This window comes from Mytilus trossulus, chromosome 5, assembly GCF_036588685.1.
Source record: "Mytilus trossulus isolate FHL-02 chromosome 5, PNRI_Mtr1.1.1.hap1, whole genome shotgun sequence".
NCBI lineage: Eukaryota > Metazoa > Mollusca > Bivalvia > Mytilida > Mytilidae > Mytilus > Mytilus trossulus.
Window position 1 is genome coordinate 44,229,763 of NC_086377.1, and position 18,443 is coordinate 44,248,205.

At 31.1% G+C, this 18,443-nt stretch overlaps 1 protein-coding gene across 4 annotated transcripts; it reads left to right on the forward strand.

Moving 5' to 3' along the window:
• Positions 1 to 890: 890 nt before the first annotated feature.
• On the forward strand, positions 891 to 12,613 carry LOC134718872 (metalloproteinase inhibitor 2-like). 4 transcript variants are annotated; one of them, XM_063581699.1, is made up of 6 exons: positions 891 to 986; positions 8,221 to 8,359; positions 10,217 to 10,296; positions 10,647 to 10,758; positions 11,182 to 11,303; positions 12,400 to 12,613. In XM_063581699.1, the coding sequence occupies exons 2-6, from the start codon at positions 8,245 to 8,247 to the stop codon at positions 12,529 to 12,531; spliced, it is 561 nt and encodes a 186-aa protein (XP_063437769.1). In that variant the 5' UTR covers positions 891 to 986; positions 8,221 to 8,244; the 3' UTR covers positions 12,532 to 12,613. The 4 variants fall into 4 exon arrangements, with proteins under 4 accessions (XP_063437769.1, XP_063437767.1, XP_063437768.1 ...); XM_063581697.1 differs by lacking the exon at positions 891 to 986 and adding an exon at positions 6,948 to 7,107; XM_063581698.1 differs by lacking the exon at positions 891 to 986 and adding an exon at positions 6,964 to 7,107 and having other exon boundaries at positions 8,201 to 8,359.
• Positions 12,614 to 18,443: the final 5,830 nt, after the last annotated feature.

Consider the following 18,443-nt stretch of genomic DNA (forward strand, 5'->3'; position numbering starts at 1 on the left):
CAATATAAGGAATCAGGAAAATATATTATTAAAAAATGCAAGGCAAATAATACAAAAAAAGCATTTTTTCAAAGTTTTAAAAACAAGTTTTTGTCTGTACGTCTTCTTTTGAAGAAAATAATAAAAAGAACATAACATGTCATTATTTATATCAGATCCCTTATCAGCCCATGGTCAAAATTATCCATCGAGCCTATCGGCTCTCAAGCTGATATCATAACATAGGGTTAATAATGGGTCCGAAATGAAAAATGCCATGTTATAATCTATATGTATCATATATGTAATAATAATTCACAATTAATAACATAACACTACTCGTTAACTGTCTTAAAAATCAAAATAACCAACGCTTCTCATGTATCATAAGTGTGCAACTAATGTATCAATTATATTAAATGATATTGGAAAGAAAACCTTAAAAACATTTTTTTATATTAATATATATTTGTTGATAATCATCTGTCTCATACCATAATTGTATGTTGAGGTAGACGGACTATAATCAACAAAAAATGTGCAGCGGATGTATCTATAATAGCATATGAGCTAAGGGGCGGATAAAGCCATTTCAAGCTGGGGTTCCCATTCCAGGATAACGGGATAAGTTCCAACCATATGTCCCCATTCAAAACAATTAATCGTCGAAGAAGTGGGTTCCATCCCATGGCACCCCTTGATTCCGCTACCGGAGCGCTTCAAAAAACTTCGATTAAAAATTATTTTTAAAAATAGAATAAATATAAAAACATGATAACATTCTAATTTTGACGACGAAAAAGGAAACCGCTTGTGTCCGGTGATTAGATAAAGGATTATTTTTAGAAATAAAAAATAAAGATAAACACATTATAACATTTTAATTTTAACGACGCAATATATTAAACAGCTTGTATCCGTTGATAAGTTTAATAATGAACACATATTGACTTGTTATATTGTACGCTGATAGATTACTATTATTTCTGATCACGGACGGAATACTTGTATGTAAATTTGACTTATAATACTTCTGTAGTTATGCAATTATTGTGGTACCAATTTCTTCTAACCAGCTAGCTTGTTTCGTAAATCTTTTCTCGTACATCAACTTTATGTGTGATATTAATAATTTGTTTTTCTTTAAACGTTACTAAAATTAAAACTGAATATTGAATTGAATGTTATTGTAGTCCAGTCGAAATGTGAAACAATTGCTCAGAAGGTGGTAAAAGCATCAAACTTTGCAGAGTGTTAGTTGGGTTCATTACTAACATTTATAGCTATGGACCCAATTCAGAAAATCAAAATGGCGGCTCTGGGCGGCCATTTTGAAATCATGTCCAAAAAGTCAATAAAAATTATTAGAAAAAATATGAAAAATATGTTACTAAACTAATGTTGATAAAGTTTCGTATTTCTTATGACAAAGAATATAAACTGACGACTATTGAAGTATTTAGTGGCCATCTTCAATGGTGGCCATTTTGGAAACGTAAATTTGCAATATCTTATTATTCGCTATCCTAAATTGTTTTTTGAATTAATACTAAGTTTTATATGCATTTACAACTAGTTTTGCTAATCATTTATTAATGACGGTTGCTTTTCATATAAGATTTATTCACCAAGTGCTCAAATAAGGTATGCTTATGTTAACAAATAAATGTATTCAAAGAAATACGTAAATTCTTTTAATTGCAGTTTTGTATGTAGGGCTTAGGTAATTTTTTACCATTAAAAACATCCGTATATAAAATATGAGCACTGTATGTTGAACAGGAAAAATACGTAGGTATCAAAATCACTAGAGTGACCAAATCTAATAAATAAATAAAGAATTCCGCAACGGGAAGAGAAGACACGTGATGATTTACAATGCCAAGCAAATACAAAAAGAGCAGACATAGACATTTGAGCTGGTAATCAGTCATTTTATGTAAGCATACAACTGTTCGACGTTGATGAAGGCCATACAATGGGAGAATCAGAAGGCAAAAGGTACTAATCCTGTCAAAGCAAATCTTAATATATATACTCAGGAAAAACAAAATGAGTCACGGATTGAAAAACCCAGTAAAATAACCAGCCACAGTTGTGATAAATCAACAAGAACAATGATTGCAGATATTTCTTTATTTCTTTGTGATGAGGTATCTGACTATCATCATGAAGCATCAACAATTGTGATTGACAATAGAGTATGTGACTGTCACTTGAACTACTAACCATTGTTCTTTTAGACAGATACAGTGCTGAAGATTAATATTTCAGGAGCCGATCTCATGCTAAATGTGTGTCAAAACTGCACAACAAGTCAATAAGACAGAATTCGAGACACAGAAAGAAAGTCAAAAATATGATATCCATTGCAATGGGGCTTGCCAAAATAATAGAAAACAGTGACGGCTCACAGTCTGAAACAGATATTGTTTTGATATTTGAAATTGATGATATGGAAAAATGGTACAGTAAACGTCCTTAGTAAATATTAGTTGTCATGGAAGGGATGATTAATACAACATTTATGAAAAATTGAATACTAGCTACCATAGATGATATGCAAGCACACACGATTTTCAATGAATATGTTGGGGAAGTTCTGAAACAGGCCATGTCTTTTACAAAATGTTTAAGTCGTGATGGGGAATGCCTCTTCATAGTCAAAGTAACTAGAATAGTTTGAAGGGTTAGGCTTGCTACTTTAGAAAGGTTTACAGGGACATTCATTGTAGGCTTTCAAAATGAATCCGTTCCACAATCTTTGAGACATCTTACTCTCTATTGGAGGACTGATCAGTTGCAGTTGCATCCTTTCGATGACGAGTTGCACAATTGAACTATTATAGCTGAGAAATGGTGAGTGTTGTCTTCCACTCATCGATATTACTGGATGTGTCTCAATGGTTGGCCATCCTGTATCTTTCATACTAAGGAACCTTGTATGCTTGCAGATATCCTTTGTTAGTTACATTCGTATTTTGTTAGATGTGTTGCATCAGTCCTTTCTTCCATGATAACTACAAGTTGTTCCAGGCGTTTATTGTACAATTAAGCGTGATCTGCAAGCTTGGAGATTGGTACAATACCTCTGCCTGACCGTGTGTCGTCAATCTATTTTATTATTTTGAAAAGCACAACTCCAAGGATAAATGATTCTTGGCTTTCTTTCTATGTCTTTTATTCTGCCTATTTGCCATGTCAAGTTTTATCAATCATTAAGCAGGATACTGGTGATTTGACATCTCCAGCTCTTACTTTGGCTAAGGAAATATGTCTTATAGTACAGGTGCACAGTCATGTCCCATTTTTTGTAGATTTTTAAATTTCGAAGTATCATGGAGATCTTCAGATACATCACCACAGAAAAAATACATTGCAGTCATTGTTTGTGTTGATTCAGTATCACTTAACAGTGTCTAGTTACTTCTTGTTTTCTTTCAACTGGCAATTTATCTTCAACATCAGAAGTATGTTTTCCCTTTTACTGATGAAATATTTTGAGATCTGAAAATTTGTTTGACAGGAATTGTGCCGTCTGGAGTGCTTCTGCAGTTCCATAAACCTCATTCACCTGTTTCAAATTGAAAAAGAAAAACAAATTCAAGACCCAACATTGTTGTATGCCTGCATCAAAAAGAGTGATTGCCAGCTCAAAAGTCTATGTCTGTTCTGTTTGGATCTGCTTGCCATTGCATGCAAACCCTCACATGTCCTCTCTTGCCGTTTCACACATTCCTTCTAGTCTAAACGGTCATTATTTTCTTTTGATATCTAGCTCCAGTGTTTTGAAAATCTACAATTTTGATATTTTCCAACAACAACGTTCAGTCATAACTTATTTTATTTTCTTAATATCTGTTTTACAAAGTTACTTAGGCAAACGTGTAAGTAACAGTTAGAAATTCTTAAACTGATATCTTTATTTTGTAAACATGTACATGCCTTATCTGACCATTTTATAAATATCTAATGCATATTTATTAGTAAAAAAAAGTGTGAATGCAAACAGTGAATAAATAAGATTATCGAATAATGTCATATTGGAAATTCATGTTTTCAAAATGGCCATCATTCTAAATGGCTACCAAAAAATAAATACATATGAAGTCCTCAGATGACAGTCCTTGTCATCTGGGATGAATATACCATATGACTTTATAATAACTTCCTGCAGCAAGCGCTTAACTGATAAGTCAAAGTGAACACGGTTACTAAGGAAATGCAAATGTGTAAAGGCAGTATTACGTATGTAAATGTGAAGGACAATGTGATAGAACATGATAGACAGAGTGAGGTTTGACAAATCATGTACATTTCATTTTTGTTAAATATAATTGAGAACATTTGAGCAGTTGGTCTTCCTATAACATTAATTACTTGTATGATATGAAATTCATTATGTCTGCAATCAAGGTTTTTGAAAGTTGTTTCAAATGAACAATATCAACAAAACGAATTATCCTGTAATCAGCCAACTATTATAAATGACAGGTATACAAATATTTTCTTGCTTTATCTATACTTGTAAAATAAAATCCTCCTGTTATTCTATGTTGAACAAGCGGTGGCAGGAATATTGCTTTTAGAGTAATAGTTCATTTTATGATCTTCTTCGTGGTCGCGTTTTAACTATGTCGATTACTTTTGAACATTAGAGACATGTACATTGTCGGAAAATATAAAGTAATTTGTACCCTCTACGAAACAGAAGAAGAACTCGGGGAGGGGGGGGTGTTCATAGGCTCGCTTTTCGTCCTGTTTATATAGCTCAAACAAATACATTTGTATATCTTCGACATTGGTTGTTTTTTTTTAATTTTCATCAAATAATGACCTTTTTTGGCTTAAAAAACAAAGATTTTACAAGATGGCCGCCATTCAATATGGGTAATATTTCCAAAAACTTTAGTCAACAAGACAATTGGAACAGCACTGTTATTATAATACCCAGGTTTCATGTCAATATCTTCTCTAATATTTTTTTTAGATCTTTTTTTATTAATCTTTAGAGATCAAACGACCGCCATTTTAAAATGGCCTCCTCTTTCGCAAATTTTGACTTTCAGAGTGGGTCCATAGCTTAAAATATTGTCCATGACATATACTACCACTATTCCAAATTTCATGCTTTTACCACAATCTGAGCAATTTTGTCAAAAATCTGCACAAATCGACTGGACTATTGTGAAAATCAACAATGTTAAAAAGAGAAACGGAAATACCGTAAGGTTTCCGATTTTGGTTCTGTTGTTAGGGATTTTAGTTGTGACGTTATTTAAGTAATGACGTCATATTCAATGCGTTTTTGTTGGGTTTTTTTTATTGAATTTTTAACTGTAATAGGGGACTTCGTCCCCATATTAATAGTCAATACTAAAACTTAATAAAAAAAAATGGAATGTTTTTGTTGTTTAAATCTTAGAAGATTTTATTGGCTAATATTTCATTACCACCTGAATCTTTAACATTAACCAAGGGAAAATTAATATGAAGATACCATGTCGTATGCACTAGATGCGCAAGTCCACTATAAATGTTTCTGCAATGATGCTCGTGGCCGAAAATTCAATATTTCAAAATAATTAAAATCTAATTTGAACTGTTTTTTCACTGACATTCACATTTGGGTAATAATAAGACAAAACTATGGTACAGTAATACGTCAATTTTCAAACGGAAATAACAAAAAATTTAAATCTTAAGATAAAAAAAGGTTTAATTACTCTTCCTTGGCAAATGTCAAAATGATAGAAATATGATTTATAAAAATAAAAGGGGTCGCCATTTTTGTTGTTTCTTATTTTTTTTAAGGAAAACGTCAGTGTAGGGTAGATATTTCATAGATATATAAGGAAAATGACATATTAGAAACTTATAGGTCACCTCTTTGTTTTTTTAGATAAATGGCTTTAAACCTTTCATAGCTGACTATACGGTATGGGGATTGTTCGTTGTTGAAGGCCGTACAATGACCTATAGTTGTTAATTTCTGTGTCATTTTGGTTTATTGTGGAGAGTTGTATCATTTGCAATAATTCCACATCTTCTTTTTCTATAACTAAAGTTGATCGATATGATATGATTATAAGTTTAAGGAAAATGTGTGACGATACTGAATACAGAATAAAGCGATATAATTTTTACTCAGAGGTCCTGAGTATTGTTTAATTAAATGTCTGGGTCTGAATAGCGTTCATTTATTCTAATTTCCTCTGTCGGTTGTTTTAATTTTCTAGTAATGCAAAATTTTATTGATATAATTCTTTTTGTTCCTGCACATGAAAATGTCATTCACATGAATTAAGATTCACAAAAATCTCGCAAATATTTCATGTATGTTCGGTACGATACAATTCAATTTTTAAAACCGTTGTGTATAAAAGACACAGTTGATGCACTTGTCGAAAAAAATTAACATACTGTTAGTTGTGACAATTATAAAATAATAAAGATTCTGATAAAATACTCATTCAAAAATGTTTTTCAAAGTAAAATAAGAAAAATTCCGAACTGCAAGGATATACAAATCAGAAAGTCCCATACCAAATAATGAAATTGTTTTGTATTATAAAGATGTGCAACACTTTATTCAATTGAATCATATGAAAATGTGAGGAAGACTTAAATAATCAAACTTTTATATTTATGTAACTTTATTGATAATGAAATATATTAAATCATAATTACACATACCACCATATGTATATAATTATTTACCAATATAGATACAATTGTGATATGTGGTAATTATAATTTTAAATTAATAGGAATAACATGTATCATGTATGTTTTATGGTATATTCTCAACAAGAAAAATGCAACAGATATATAGCAATATTCATGAGAATATCATATGAAAATATTCATAAAACTTTATATAACATACTATTTTAGAAATAAAAATAGAAATAAAAACAATACAAATTCTAAATGTAAATGACGAAAAAGGAAACAGCTTGCGTCCGGTGATAATTTTGACAACGCACAAATATGTTGACTTGTTCTATTGTTCGCTAATAGATGACTAAAAGTTCCGTTCATGGGCGGAAAATGTGTATGTAAACTTTACTTATAAAACTGCTGTTTGTTGTGCAATTATTGCTACCAGCTAACTTCACTTGTTTGGTAAGTCTTTTTCACGTTTTAGTGTGACATTACTTTTAATGTTACTATAGTTACCATTGCATAAGAAATTGAAAAGTATTTGAATACCATTAATTTTATTGTAATTGTACAAACAATATGATGACTTGACAACTTTATGATTATCTGCAGAAAATGACGGACCAAGTATTGCAAGTTAGTCGTCAAATGTGCACAAAACGTGTGTTTTTTATGCGATTTGTTTAATAACTCAATAACTTTGGTAGTTATGTGTTTACATCATCAAAAGTCATATCCATCCCTGGATTTTTTAGTTTGTCTAGATTGTCTAAGTCAGGTTATATTAATTGCGTTTCATTATCTTATCTTGTTTATAATTTTTGTGGTAGGACGGTTTTTGACGAGAATTCGGACGTCTATTAAACATGTTTAACTGTCCAATGCATTTGTAATTTTGATCGTTTGTATATGCATTAATTTTATATCATGAAAAGCGTTATTTTAAAATTATTAATTTTTCGTCGTATTCTAATTTTTTTAAAGTAAAAATGAAATAAACTATATTAAGATAATATGTGGAAATAATAGAAATCATATACTGTTTAAAACATCAGAATGAACATAATTGTTGATAAGCCTCTGTTAATGTCTACACTATCTTGTTAAATAACATTCACGTATCTTTTCACAAAATGTTTATACTTTTTTCCTTCCTAATTTATTTGATGGTTATACCCTTTTCCTCCCTAATTTATTTGATGTTTATCCTCTTTTCCTCCCTAATTCATTTGATGGTTATACTCTTTTCCTCCGTAATTTATTTGATGGTTATACTCTTTTCCTCCGTAATTTATTTGATGGTTATACTCTTTTCCTCCGTAATTTATTTGATGGTTATACTCTTTTACTCCCTAATTTATTTGATGGTTATTCTCTTTTACTCCCTTCTTTATTTGAAGGTTATACTCTTTTTCTCCCTAATTTATTTGATTGAAGATGATTTTTTTGTTGAGCTTTTACTGTAAATCCGATAGATTAACTGGGTATTCCTGAAATTAATTTCGTATCTTAGGCTTACATCTCAATTCATATCAATTGTCAATATTCAATACAGGAAGTTATTGGTTTTTACAGACTCTCATTCACAATATTAACAATATGAGAACCATCATGATGTATTCCAGTTTTCTGGTGATCTGTTTATTCGCAATGTCAGAGCAGTGTGGATGTCCAGCCCCTTATACGCAGCAAATAGTTTGTGGCAGCCCAATAGGTAAGAGAGTATTGATTTAAACAATAACAATAATGTGTCCAAGGTAAACGGATGCCCCACTGGCACTTTCATTTTCCATGTTCAATGGACCGTGAAATAAGGTCAAAAGTCTAATTTAACTTTAAAATTAGAAAGATCATATCATAAGCAACACGTGTACTAAGTGTCTAGTTGATTGGACTTCAGCTTCATCAAAAACTACCTTGACCAAAAACTTTTACCTGCGGACGAGCGAACGAACGAACGGACGGACCGACGAACGAACGAACGGAGCCACAGACCAGAAAGCATAATGCCCCTCTACTATCGTACGTGGGGCATAAAAAACTTTATGCAAAACTTATCACTGTTGTTAAAAAGCGCGGATATACTGTTTACCTCTGTTTGTCCCTTCGAACGTGTATCCGTCCAATTATTAGCGATTTCGTCACATCTTTTTCAGAAACTACATCATAAGGATTTTTTAAATTTGGTCTCAGGGTTTATAATAAGTCAGCTTTACCGTGTGATGCGTTTTCAGATTTATCGCGCAACATCTTCCATTATAACACTTACATCTGTTTACGTTATTCAAGTTATCTATTTCATCAATGAGCAAAGCCCACACAACATAAACCCATTAACACCAAAAAAAATATCCAGTGATGAAAACGGTTTGGTATGATATGATAAAAAAAATGTTTATTTTAGGAATATTGTTTCAGTTTGATTACGCACTTCTTATACATTATTATAATAGTGCTTATAATTCAAAATTTGTTCATTTGATAAATATTGGCGTTTTGAAATTAAATTGTGCATAAATACACGATATGTAATAAACGTACTCACATGAAGCTGGCAAACTTAGAAGGAACAATCTTTTAATAATAGGGTTTTAATCAATAAGAAATTGGCCCTTGTTGCTTGTATGCATATTCACGACAGGTCTCTACGTGTATTGAGTCATTACATCATGCGTAAACATAAAACTGAAACACAACGAAAATTGTTGAGTATGAAAATAATAATGTGTGGTACAATTGCAAATGAGATAATTCTCTACAGGAGATTCAAATGACAAAGCAGCTATCAACTATTGGTCACTGTACGGCCTTTAACATTGAGCAAAACCAATACCGCATAGTTCGCGTTACAATTGCATTCCTTCAGTAGTAATCCTTACATTTTAAAATTGATAGGTATTTATAGAAAATAATTGGTATTTGAAATTCAATAACATTTGAGGTACATTCACTTTATCAGAAATTTAGTCTATACATGTATGAGAAAAGACTAAAATGAATTACAAGTATAATAGAGTGTACAATATACCCTACTAACCACAAACACATGATTCGTTTAAATGAAAATAAAAAATCAGCGTACAATACATGCATCGGATATCCTGTTGTAAAAGTAAATGATAAAATAGAAACATGTTCCACCTACCGAAAGGATGATTACCTAAATACTAAAGCGTTTCTACCTCAGTAAAAGATAACATAAGCTGTATTTGGCAAATCTTCTAGGATTTTTGGTCCTTTATGCCTTTCAACTTCGTGGCCAGTCAACATTGTTTTCTATCTAAGCGTCACAAATGTAACAATATAAACGATTATTTTTATGTAACAAGGTTAACAAGGTTAACATTTAAATGTAAAAAAAATATTTACACATACTAGTATTACATGTCACAGTCAGGCGCACAATTAGTTTCGGAACCATTTAATTAGTTTTATTAGGGTATATGCGAAAACAACTAAGAAAGTCTATTTGTATATATTTGTATATATGTTTATTTGCTATCATCAATCTACAAATCGGTCTAAACAGATACAATCGCATGAATAAATATATTTGTTCTTAATATTTCAGTCGTTGAGGCTAAAATTGAATCATTTTCAGAGAATGATTACGACAAAAATTACCAAATATCCGTGACAAAGTTCTATAAAGTAAGTACTAAATTCATTAATTTAATGGAATTAGTGTCATCATAGGTTGGGTTCAGAGTAGAGGTTGATTTGTTATAGTTGTTTGCTGTTCTGGAGTAGTTATGCAAAGACTGCTCTTATCCACTTATTCCTTTAAAAAAGGGTGCTATTTTAGTATTACAATTAAATATTCCTGCCGAAAACCTAACTGACCAAATGTTAGTGCAAATACTTTTTTCAAGAAAAAAACTGTCAAACTCCGCTGCGGAAGAAAATACTCAGTCCGCAAGACCAAATGAAAATTTCGTAAAATAGCGATAATACAATATAATCTTCATAAATACATGTTTTTCACAATCTTTCTTTACCAGGGGAAAGGAGTGTATGATACCTTGTCAAATAAAACAACACTCGTGACACCAAAAGGAACTTCTATGTGTGGACCTGTAGTTTTGAATGTGGGATCAAGCTATATTCTCTCAGGTAAATGCACTGTCGATGTTGATGCACTTTGTCGTATAGAAAACTTATGCAGGCTAGTTAATGATTTGATAAAACACACATTAAAACAATACTTTTTGTTAACAGCATTCTTAATAGAAAAGGCTCCAGAAACTAACGTAGATTTAATTCCGTTTGGAATCCTTTTAAGTTCGGAAACGTACCATTTGTTGTTGCAGATTGTGTTTATCTTACATGATACAACACATTGCATGAAGGTTTTACAGTTTTTCATTCGATTTTTTAAAGGGTTTAAAAATATTTAGTTTATATATCTTGATTGGGGGCAATGTTATCAATTATGGGTGCTGTCAGTACCCGTTCGTTTGAAGTATTCCTTTTGATTACCAGACTAACAGTATGTACCAGTGTGATGATGGCATAGTCTTTTTTTACTCTTTTCAGTCTCTTTATATGGTGAGAAAATGCATCATAACTTATGTGAACTCCAAGTTGAGGTATCCAGTGCATCGAACAAATTGTTAGAAGGCCTTGCAGGACAATATCAAGAGAACTGTGATTGTGAGGTATGCTTTATTGTACTGGTCTATGTTGGTTATTACAAGGCTAAATTATATTCGCTATTCAATTTGACCGAATTTTCCTGTAGCAGTCCAAATTAGTCGCGATTTATTCTGGTGGATCCATATCAAAGACTTTCCGTTTAAATAGTTTGTTAATGTGTTCGTTTCCTGAACGTAATACATCTTATGGAATAAATTTGTATTACATCAGAAGTTTTACATGTGTTAAAGTTAACGTTTTACTGACTAAAATCATACGCTAAAGTCAAAATAAAATTTGCAGTTAATATGACCATTGGTAAAGCATAAGGTCAGTGATAAAGGAATTGTATCGAAACACCCAAATGGTTATGATATATAATGAGAAATGAAATGCATATTTCAGACAAAAATGAATACTGCAATCAGCTATTTTACTATACAGATAAAGCTATACGTATAAACGTTAGCTTTATACGTCAATGACCTCAACTAACCTATAAGCCCCGCCTCCTTACCGGAACTACTGTATTTCATTAACAACGTCAGGTCACGACCATGACAACGTAAAGTATCAATGATCAAACTTTTATGAATTTAAACGTTTATGTCTTCAAATTGGTTATTTATATACCATGTTTATCAAATGTTATTAATTAAGTTCATTTTCCCTTTCTAATTCCGTAATATGTTAATGTCTTACCGCTTGAACTACGTTAATAGAGAAACCCTCAGAATGGTACCCCAAGAGGGAAAATCAAAATACTTTTTTTAGACAACTTTTGTTACATATTTTTTTTTTCATTTTTCATTTTTTTTTCGATTTCAGTATAAAGACAATAAACGTATAGTGTCTTGAAATATGAAATTTATTTGTATCCGGCATGAATGTAAAAGAAAATGCGAGGTTCTACCGAGCATTTTCCCGTTTCTACATGTTCTAAGCCTCATACAAAAAAAATCATATTTCAAGACACTATACGTATATTGTCCAAATAACAGACGTTTCGATTGTCATTTTTTAACGAGTATTGTGCAGACAAAACGCGCATCTGGTACAAATATAAAACTTCAATTCTGATGAGCTTATATATTTTTAAGCTGGTTTTTTTTTTTTTAGATTCCATCTATGTACGATCTTCCGCATTTGGGATCACGTTCCAACAAACAATGTGGACACTCATCATGTACTGGTTGGGATACCGTGTGTGCCAGAGATGGTAATGGTCAGTGCAATTGGCAAACTTGTTAAAACAATGAAAAATGTGACTCAAAATATCTTTATGTTTGTAATACACTGTAATATTCTACTATTAAATAAAGATACACCATCATTATTGTTTATAAATCTAAAGATATACATGGAAAATACTGATGGTCTATTACCTGTATTTCATGTTTGCTGTAGAATTTACGGTTTGTATTGATTGCGAGTTTATATATGTTGTTATATAAATAAAGGGAAACATTAAACAGTAGAACAACAAATACGCACTACATAAACACAGTTTAAAATAGACTTCTTCTTGATGTAGCTGCCTTTTAAAGAAATATGTATATGATGATTTTTTTCTAAAACGGAAAGAAATGAAAGAAAACGAGAAACTAAAAACATCAAAGCGCTGTAAGTATTTTAGGCAGTTAACAAAAAACCACAGCAAACATAATTATGAAAACTGTGGCAATGTTGCTTCAATTTTTTTTTAAATATTTAAAAGAACAAACATTAAACATACATATATAAATGTACATCTATGTTCATTTAATGAATTAATCATTAAGGCAAATAATTTATATTTTATTAAGATTTTCAATAGCAACGTATATATCAAGTAAAATATTTTTCGTCTAGTCGATCATCATTGTGCGTATTAGCTGACTGTTAGTAGTTCAAGTTGATTTTAGTACGAGCTTGTAAAAGTATAAATGGACTCGCTTCCCTGGAAAGAAAACTGAGTTTGTGATCTACAGTACAAAAGTTATGAGACACAAATCACACAAATGTTTACTACTAAAGTGATCAATGGTGAGGTCTGACTGACCTGTCCATAGTAAATGTAAATGACTCCCACCTTCACCCCAAGTCGATGATGTCTAAATTTGCAATACAATGACAGGTGTTAGGTCTAGCAAAGTGATATGCATATGTGACGCCTATGAGATTGACCCTAAGAAATGAATATGGTTTAGGAGTTGGTATCTCATTCTTTTACACACACACGAGGGTGTGTGACGACCCTAGGGACTACCCCTATTTTTCATTTGATTTTTTATATTGTCCCTTACATGAATATATATGGTTTACCAGGACCATATATGTTGTTAGATATACTGTTCCCATCTGTCACAAAGACTCACATTGTATTTGATTTTGACATCAAAATTTGTCAAAAAGTAAGTTTGAGTTGCAGTACAAAATATTTTCTGTTTTTTCATTCTTTTGCATATATCGTTTGGTTTTCAATTCTAGTGTTTATACTTATTTACCATGCAAAGATGTGTTCTGTCATCTGTCTGATTTTTTTTAAAAGTTGATCGCCATAACCCGGAATTAAACCCATATCCGCTTCCAGAATCGGATCCGATATTGTAATTTTCTTCTCATATCAGCCATTTTGTTTTCAATATTGTTTTTGTCAGATACGATTTTACTCGAATTTACACATTATTTGTCGGCGATTTTCTGTATAAAGCTAGCGTTTGAATAAAATGAACATCGCTGACATGAATAATAATTCTAAAAACAAGTTTTGAGATCGTTTATTTGGAAACTTTGGTTAAAAGGTTTCCAAAGTATTTTTTTAATTCCTCTCAAGTCGGGCATATCGAGCGTAGCTAGTTACCAAGTCAAAAGTTCGACTGCAAAAGTGGAAGGTCGCAGACCTCGGACAACCGCTTATTTGAACCCCTGCCTCCAAATTGAAAATATACAAAAATTTCCTCTTATAATTTAAAATTGTCGATCGGAATATCTCCGGGTTTGCTTACCACAACCTCTCCGTTTCTGATTCTAAATATTATAAACAAAACTAAATCGGAACTTTCAAGTAGACAATCTGAACAAGTTTTCAGTGTTTAACATGATAAACTAATATCAGACAAGCAAAGACAGAAGAATTAGGGAGCCAAGTTTAATTGCCAAGATGGGATTTAGAACAACAATCCCTTACATGGTAAGATGAATGGCGATATCCTCAATACCAACTACAGTTCCTTCTAAAATAATGCATGATGTGTTACTAACACCTACAAATCTGCACAGCTGGAAACATTCAGAAACACCAGATTGTCCATTGTGCGGAAACAGAGGAACACTAAAACATGTACTTTCAGAATGCAATATCGCTTTTACACAGGGAAGATATACATTGCGACACAACCAAGTACTCTAGTACTCTTAAGTGATAGAGAAACAATGGAAAGATGCAAAACACACTAGAAACAAACCTTTTACAATCCAGTTTGTGAAGTAGGGGGAACTAGGTCAGAAAAGTAAACAGAACACATCAGGAATTTTCATTCAGGTAAAAGACTGGCAGTTACATGTGAATCTTGCATAAACCTGTTTGTTGCATGTGAATCTTTTAATAACAGTTCATGAAGAAATCACCTAAATTGTTTACACATAAAATTCACGTATCATCCCTTTCTTTAATTTAAAGGCAGATTAAACCTCGTATTTTTTTTTTATAAAAAAGATGTCCACATTTAAGTGCTTGCTTCCAGGAATGATTTTTTTTTTATTAAAAGAATATGTGGTTTTTTTTTATAAAAAGATGGATAGTTTTCATTATTAAACGTTTGTACATTTACCTTTTTCTAAATAATTTCTTTTGACATGTCCACATTTAGAAGAATTTATCTTTTTTAATTGCCTGCTTCCAAGAAGCAATTCGTCGAAGCAGAATTACCTTAGCGTGAATCTCACGTAAAAAGCCGGTGATCGCAATACGCATTGATCCGTTACTGAAATAATCTATAATTTGATTGTACATGTTTAACACGCGTTCAATATCCATGCTTTTTTGTTGATTGTTTACTATGAGGTGACAATCGGTAAACATCGGAGTCAAAACACGGCATTTATTGAGCTGTAATATTTGTTATTTTATAACAGACAGAGAGAGAACAAAAATAACGATTATATGATATACTTGCATAAAGAATGATAAAATCGTGCATAGAAGACCAAGTTTATGATATATCATGATATACATACATTGGTTCAAGAATTGTATAAACATAATTTTTTATCAGTCTCTCATTTCAAAAGTCTTTAATAAAATTATAACAAAAATACTTTCTTGTTTTACGTGAAAATCACATGAAAATTTTAATTCGAGGCTCGTTCGAATTGCTGCACTTAACACTATGATATTAAACAATGGTAATGCCATCGCTATATCCATGCATGAAAAAAAGCGCTTCACAAACAATTAGTAGACACTTTTGTAATTGATCGGATTGATTGTTGTTTAACGTTGAGAGTCAGATATTTCATTTATGTTCACGACGATACAATACAATCTGTAAAACACTTATGTTTATAAACTTCTGATGCACTAGTCAAAAAGGGTTAACGTTCTGTTTGTCGTGAAAATTATAAAGAAAACAAAGATCCCGATAAAAAGAACTTTTCAAAAAAATTAAATAAGAAAAATACCGAACTCAAAGAATATTGAAAACTAAAATTCCAGTACCAAATGACAAAATTATTAGCTCAAACACATCCAGATAATGATAAACAACTGTCATGTTCATGACTGGGTACAGTCATTAAGATGTATACACTGTGTATTATAAACGTGTTAGTTGTCTGCTTACATGTCGAACAAACTTTGCAAACCTTACAAACTATATGCAAAATTTCAAAAAATTAAACAACGTGTTGCTCTCGTCTCACTTTATTTATCTAGATTTTGAATGATTCATTTTTTGACACATTTCTTAGACAAATGTACATGCTATATATTTCTAAATATCATGTTTTGCTTTCAGCCTCCTTTTATTTATCTAAATTATGGGTGATATGTAAGTTGATATCTTAAGTAGACATTTGTAAATGTTGTGGATTGCTTCATATCATACGTTGATGTAAGCCTCATTTCATTTATCTAGATGCTGAGTAATAAATTGCTTGATATATTTGGTAGATACTAGTATCTTAAATATATTGTGAAAGACCTATCTTGCTTTAAGCCTCATTCTATTAATTTAGATTCTGGGTAATTAATTGCTTGATATATTTCTATAATGTTGAAGATCATGTCTTTTGTTGTAAAATATTTCTGTTACCGATACATACTTATCTTTTTTTATTTAAAAATGAGACAAGCTTTATAACATAACAGAAGCATTGACTTTTCTAATACCTCAAATTACCGAAGCATAATATACATATCACAATTGCAGCTTTATTGGTGATATTTTTCGTTATTTAGACGTGCAACAGATGTGTAAATTATATTATATGAAAATGTAAAAACGACCAACATAATCAAATTTTAATATAAAATATTTTTGTTGATAATGAAATGTATTAAATCATAATTACGCATTCCACATTATTTAAACATGTATGAAGATGTATTATAATATATTAGCAACACGGAAGTGCAACATATGTGTATTTTTTTTTTCAATGAAAATATTCAGAACACTATAAAGACAGAAAATTAGAAAAAAATGAAAAAGACAAAATTTTATTTGAATGACGAAGAAGGAAACAGCGTGCGTCTGGTGGTGATTTTGACAATGCATAAATGTATTGACCTGTTATATTGTTCGCTGACAGATTACCAATATTCTCCAGTTACGTATAAAACTCCCGTGTTTTGTGCAATTATTACAAACCAGTCAAGTTCACATGTTTGGTAGGTCTTTAATAAACATGAAGTTAAGTTTGAGATTAAGACAGTTTTTACTTTAAACGTACTGTAATAACCATTGAATAAGAAGTTGAAATAATTCGATTACCATTACTTTATTTTAATTGTAAAAGCAATATTGTAAATATTACGAAATTTGATGAGACTCGTCAAAGTGAAAGGGTTGGCTCTATAGAACCAGGTTTAATACACCATTTTCTACATTTGAAAATGTCTGTACCAATTCCGGAATATGACAGTTCTTGTCCATTCGTTTTTAATGTGTTTTGTTATTTGATTTTGCCATATGATTATCGACTTTCCGAATTGATTTTCCTCTAAGTTCAGTATTTTTTGTGATTTTACTTTTTATAATGAATTCTTGATTATCTGTAGAAAATGAAGGACCAAGTATTATAAGTAAAGGCAACAAATGTGTAAGTTATTCGATTAACGTGTACAAAATGTGTACTTTTTAGGCGATTTTTTAATTTACTAATTTGACTTTAGGTGTATACACTATTCAAAATCTTATCCTTTGCTCAATTCTTTAGTGTGTCAAGATTGTAAATGTCAGGTTAAAATGATTATGATTCTTTATCGTTGTTAATTAATTTGTCGGTAGAGAGTTTGGCCGTCTGTAAATATAAAAAAGAAGATATGGTATGATTGCCAATGAGACAACTATTCACATAAGACCAAAATGACACAAACATTAACAACTATAGGTCACCTTATGTATAACTGTTCAATGCATTTGTATGTACAAAGTTAGTTGATGCATTATTTTATATAATGATTTTTTTTAATTCATTAATTTTTCGCCTCATTCTTATTTTCGAAATAAAAATAAGATAAAATGTACTAAGATAATGTGTGGAAATAATATTAATTATAAACTATAACATCAGCAACAATATCTAGAGCATCTGTTTAAATAACATGAAATACATTCACATATCTTTTTTTAAATATGTGTACTTTATAAAGAAAAAAAAAATATCCACAAAATTTCCCTCGTATATACTCTTAAATCATTAGATGTGTTCCTGTCTTTCGGAAGCTTATTAACATCCATTTTATCAGCAATCAAAGACGGGCTTCAAAGTTATTGTGAAACTGCCTACTCTAGAGGTGGCGTGAATCAGATGTGGATACTTAAAAATTCCAAAGATCTTTTAGAGTACATACAATATAACTCTCTTTCATCTTGTAACAGTATTAAAACATTTGACTTTTCCACAAGTATTCCACATTCCAAACTAAAAGACAAATTAAAAGGGTTGGTATTACTTTG

Excerpts from the sequence above, each read along its gene's own strand:
- LOC134718872 (XM_063581696.1), top strand. Across the intron at positions 8,360-10,216 it reads AGTTTGTGGCAGCCCAATAG|TCGTTGAGGCTAAAATTGAA; the intron begins GTAAGAGAGTAT and ends TTAATATTTCAG. Across the intron at positions 11,304-12,399 it reads AAGAGAACTGTGATTGTGAG|ATTCCATCTATGTACGATCT; the intron begins GTATGCTTTATT and ends TTTTTTTTTTAG.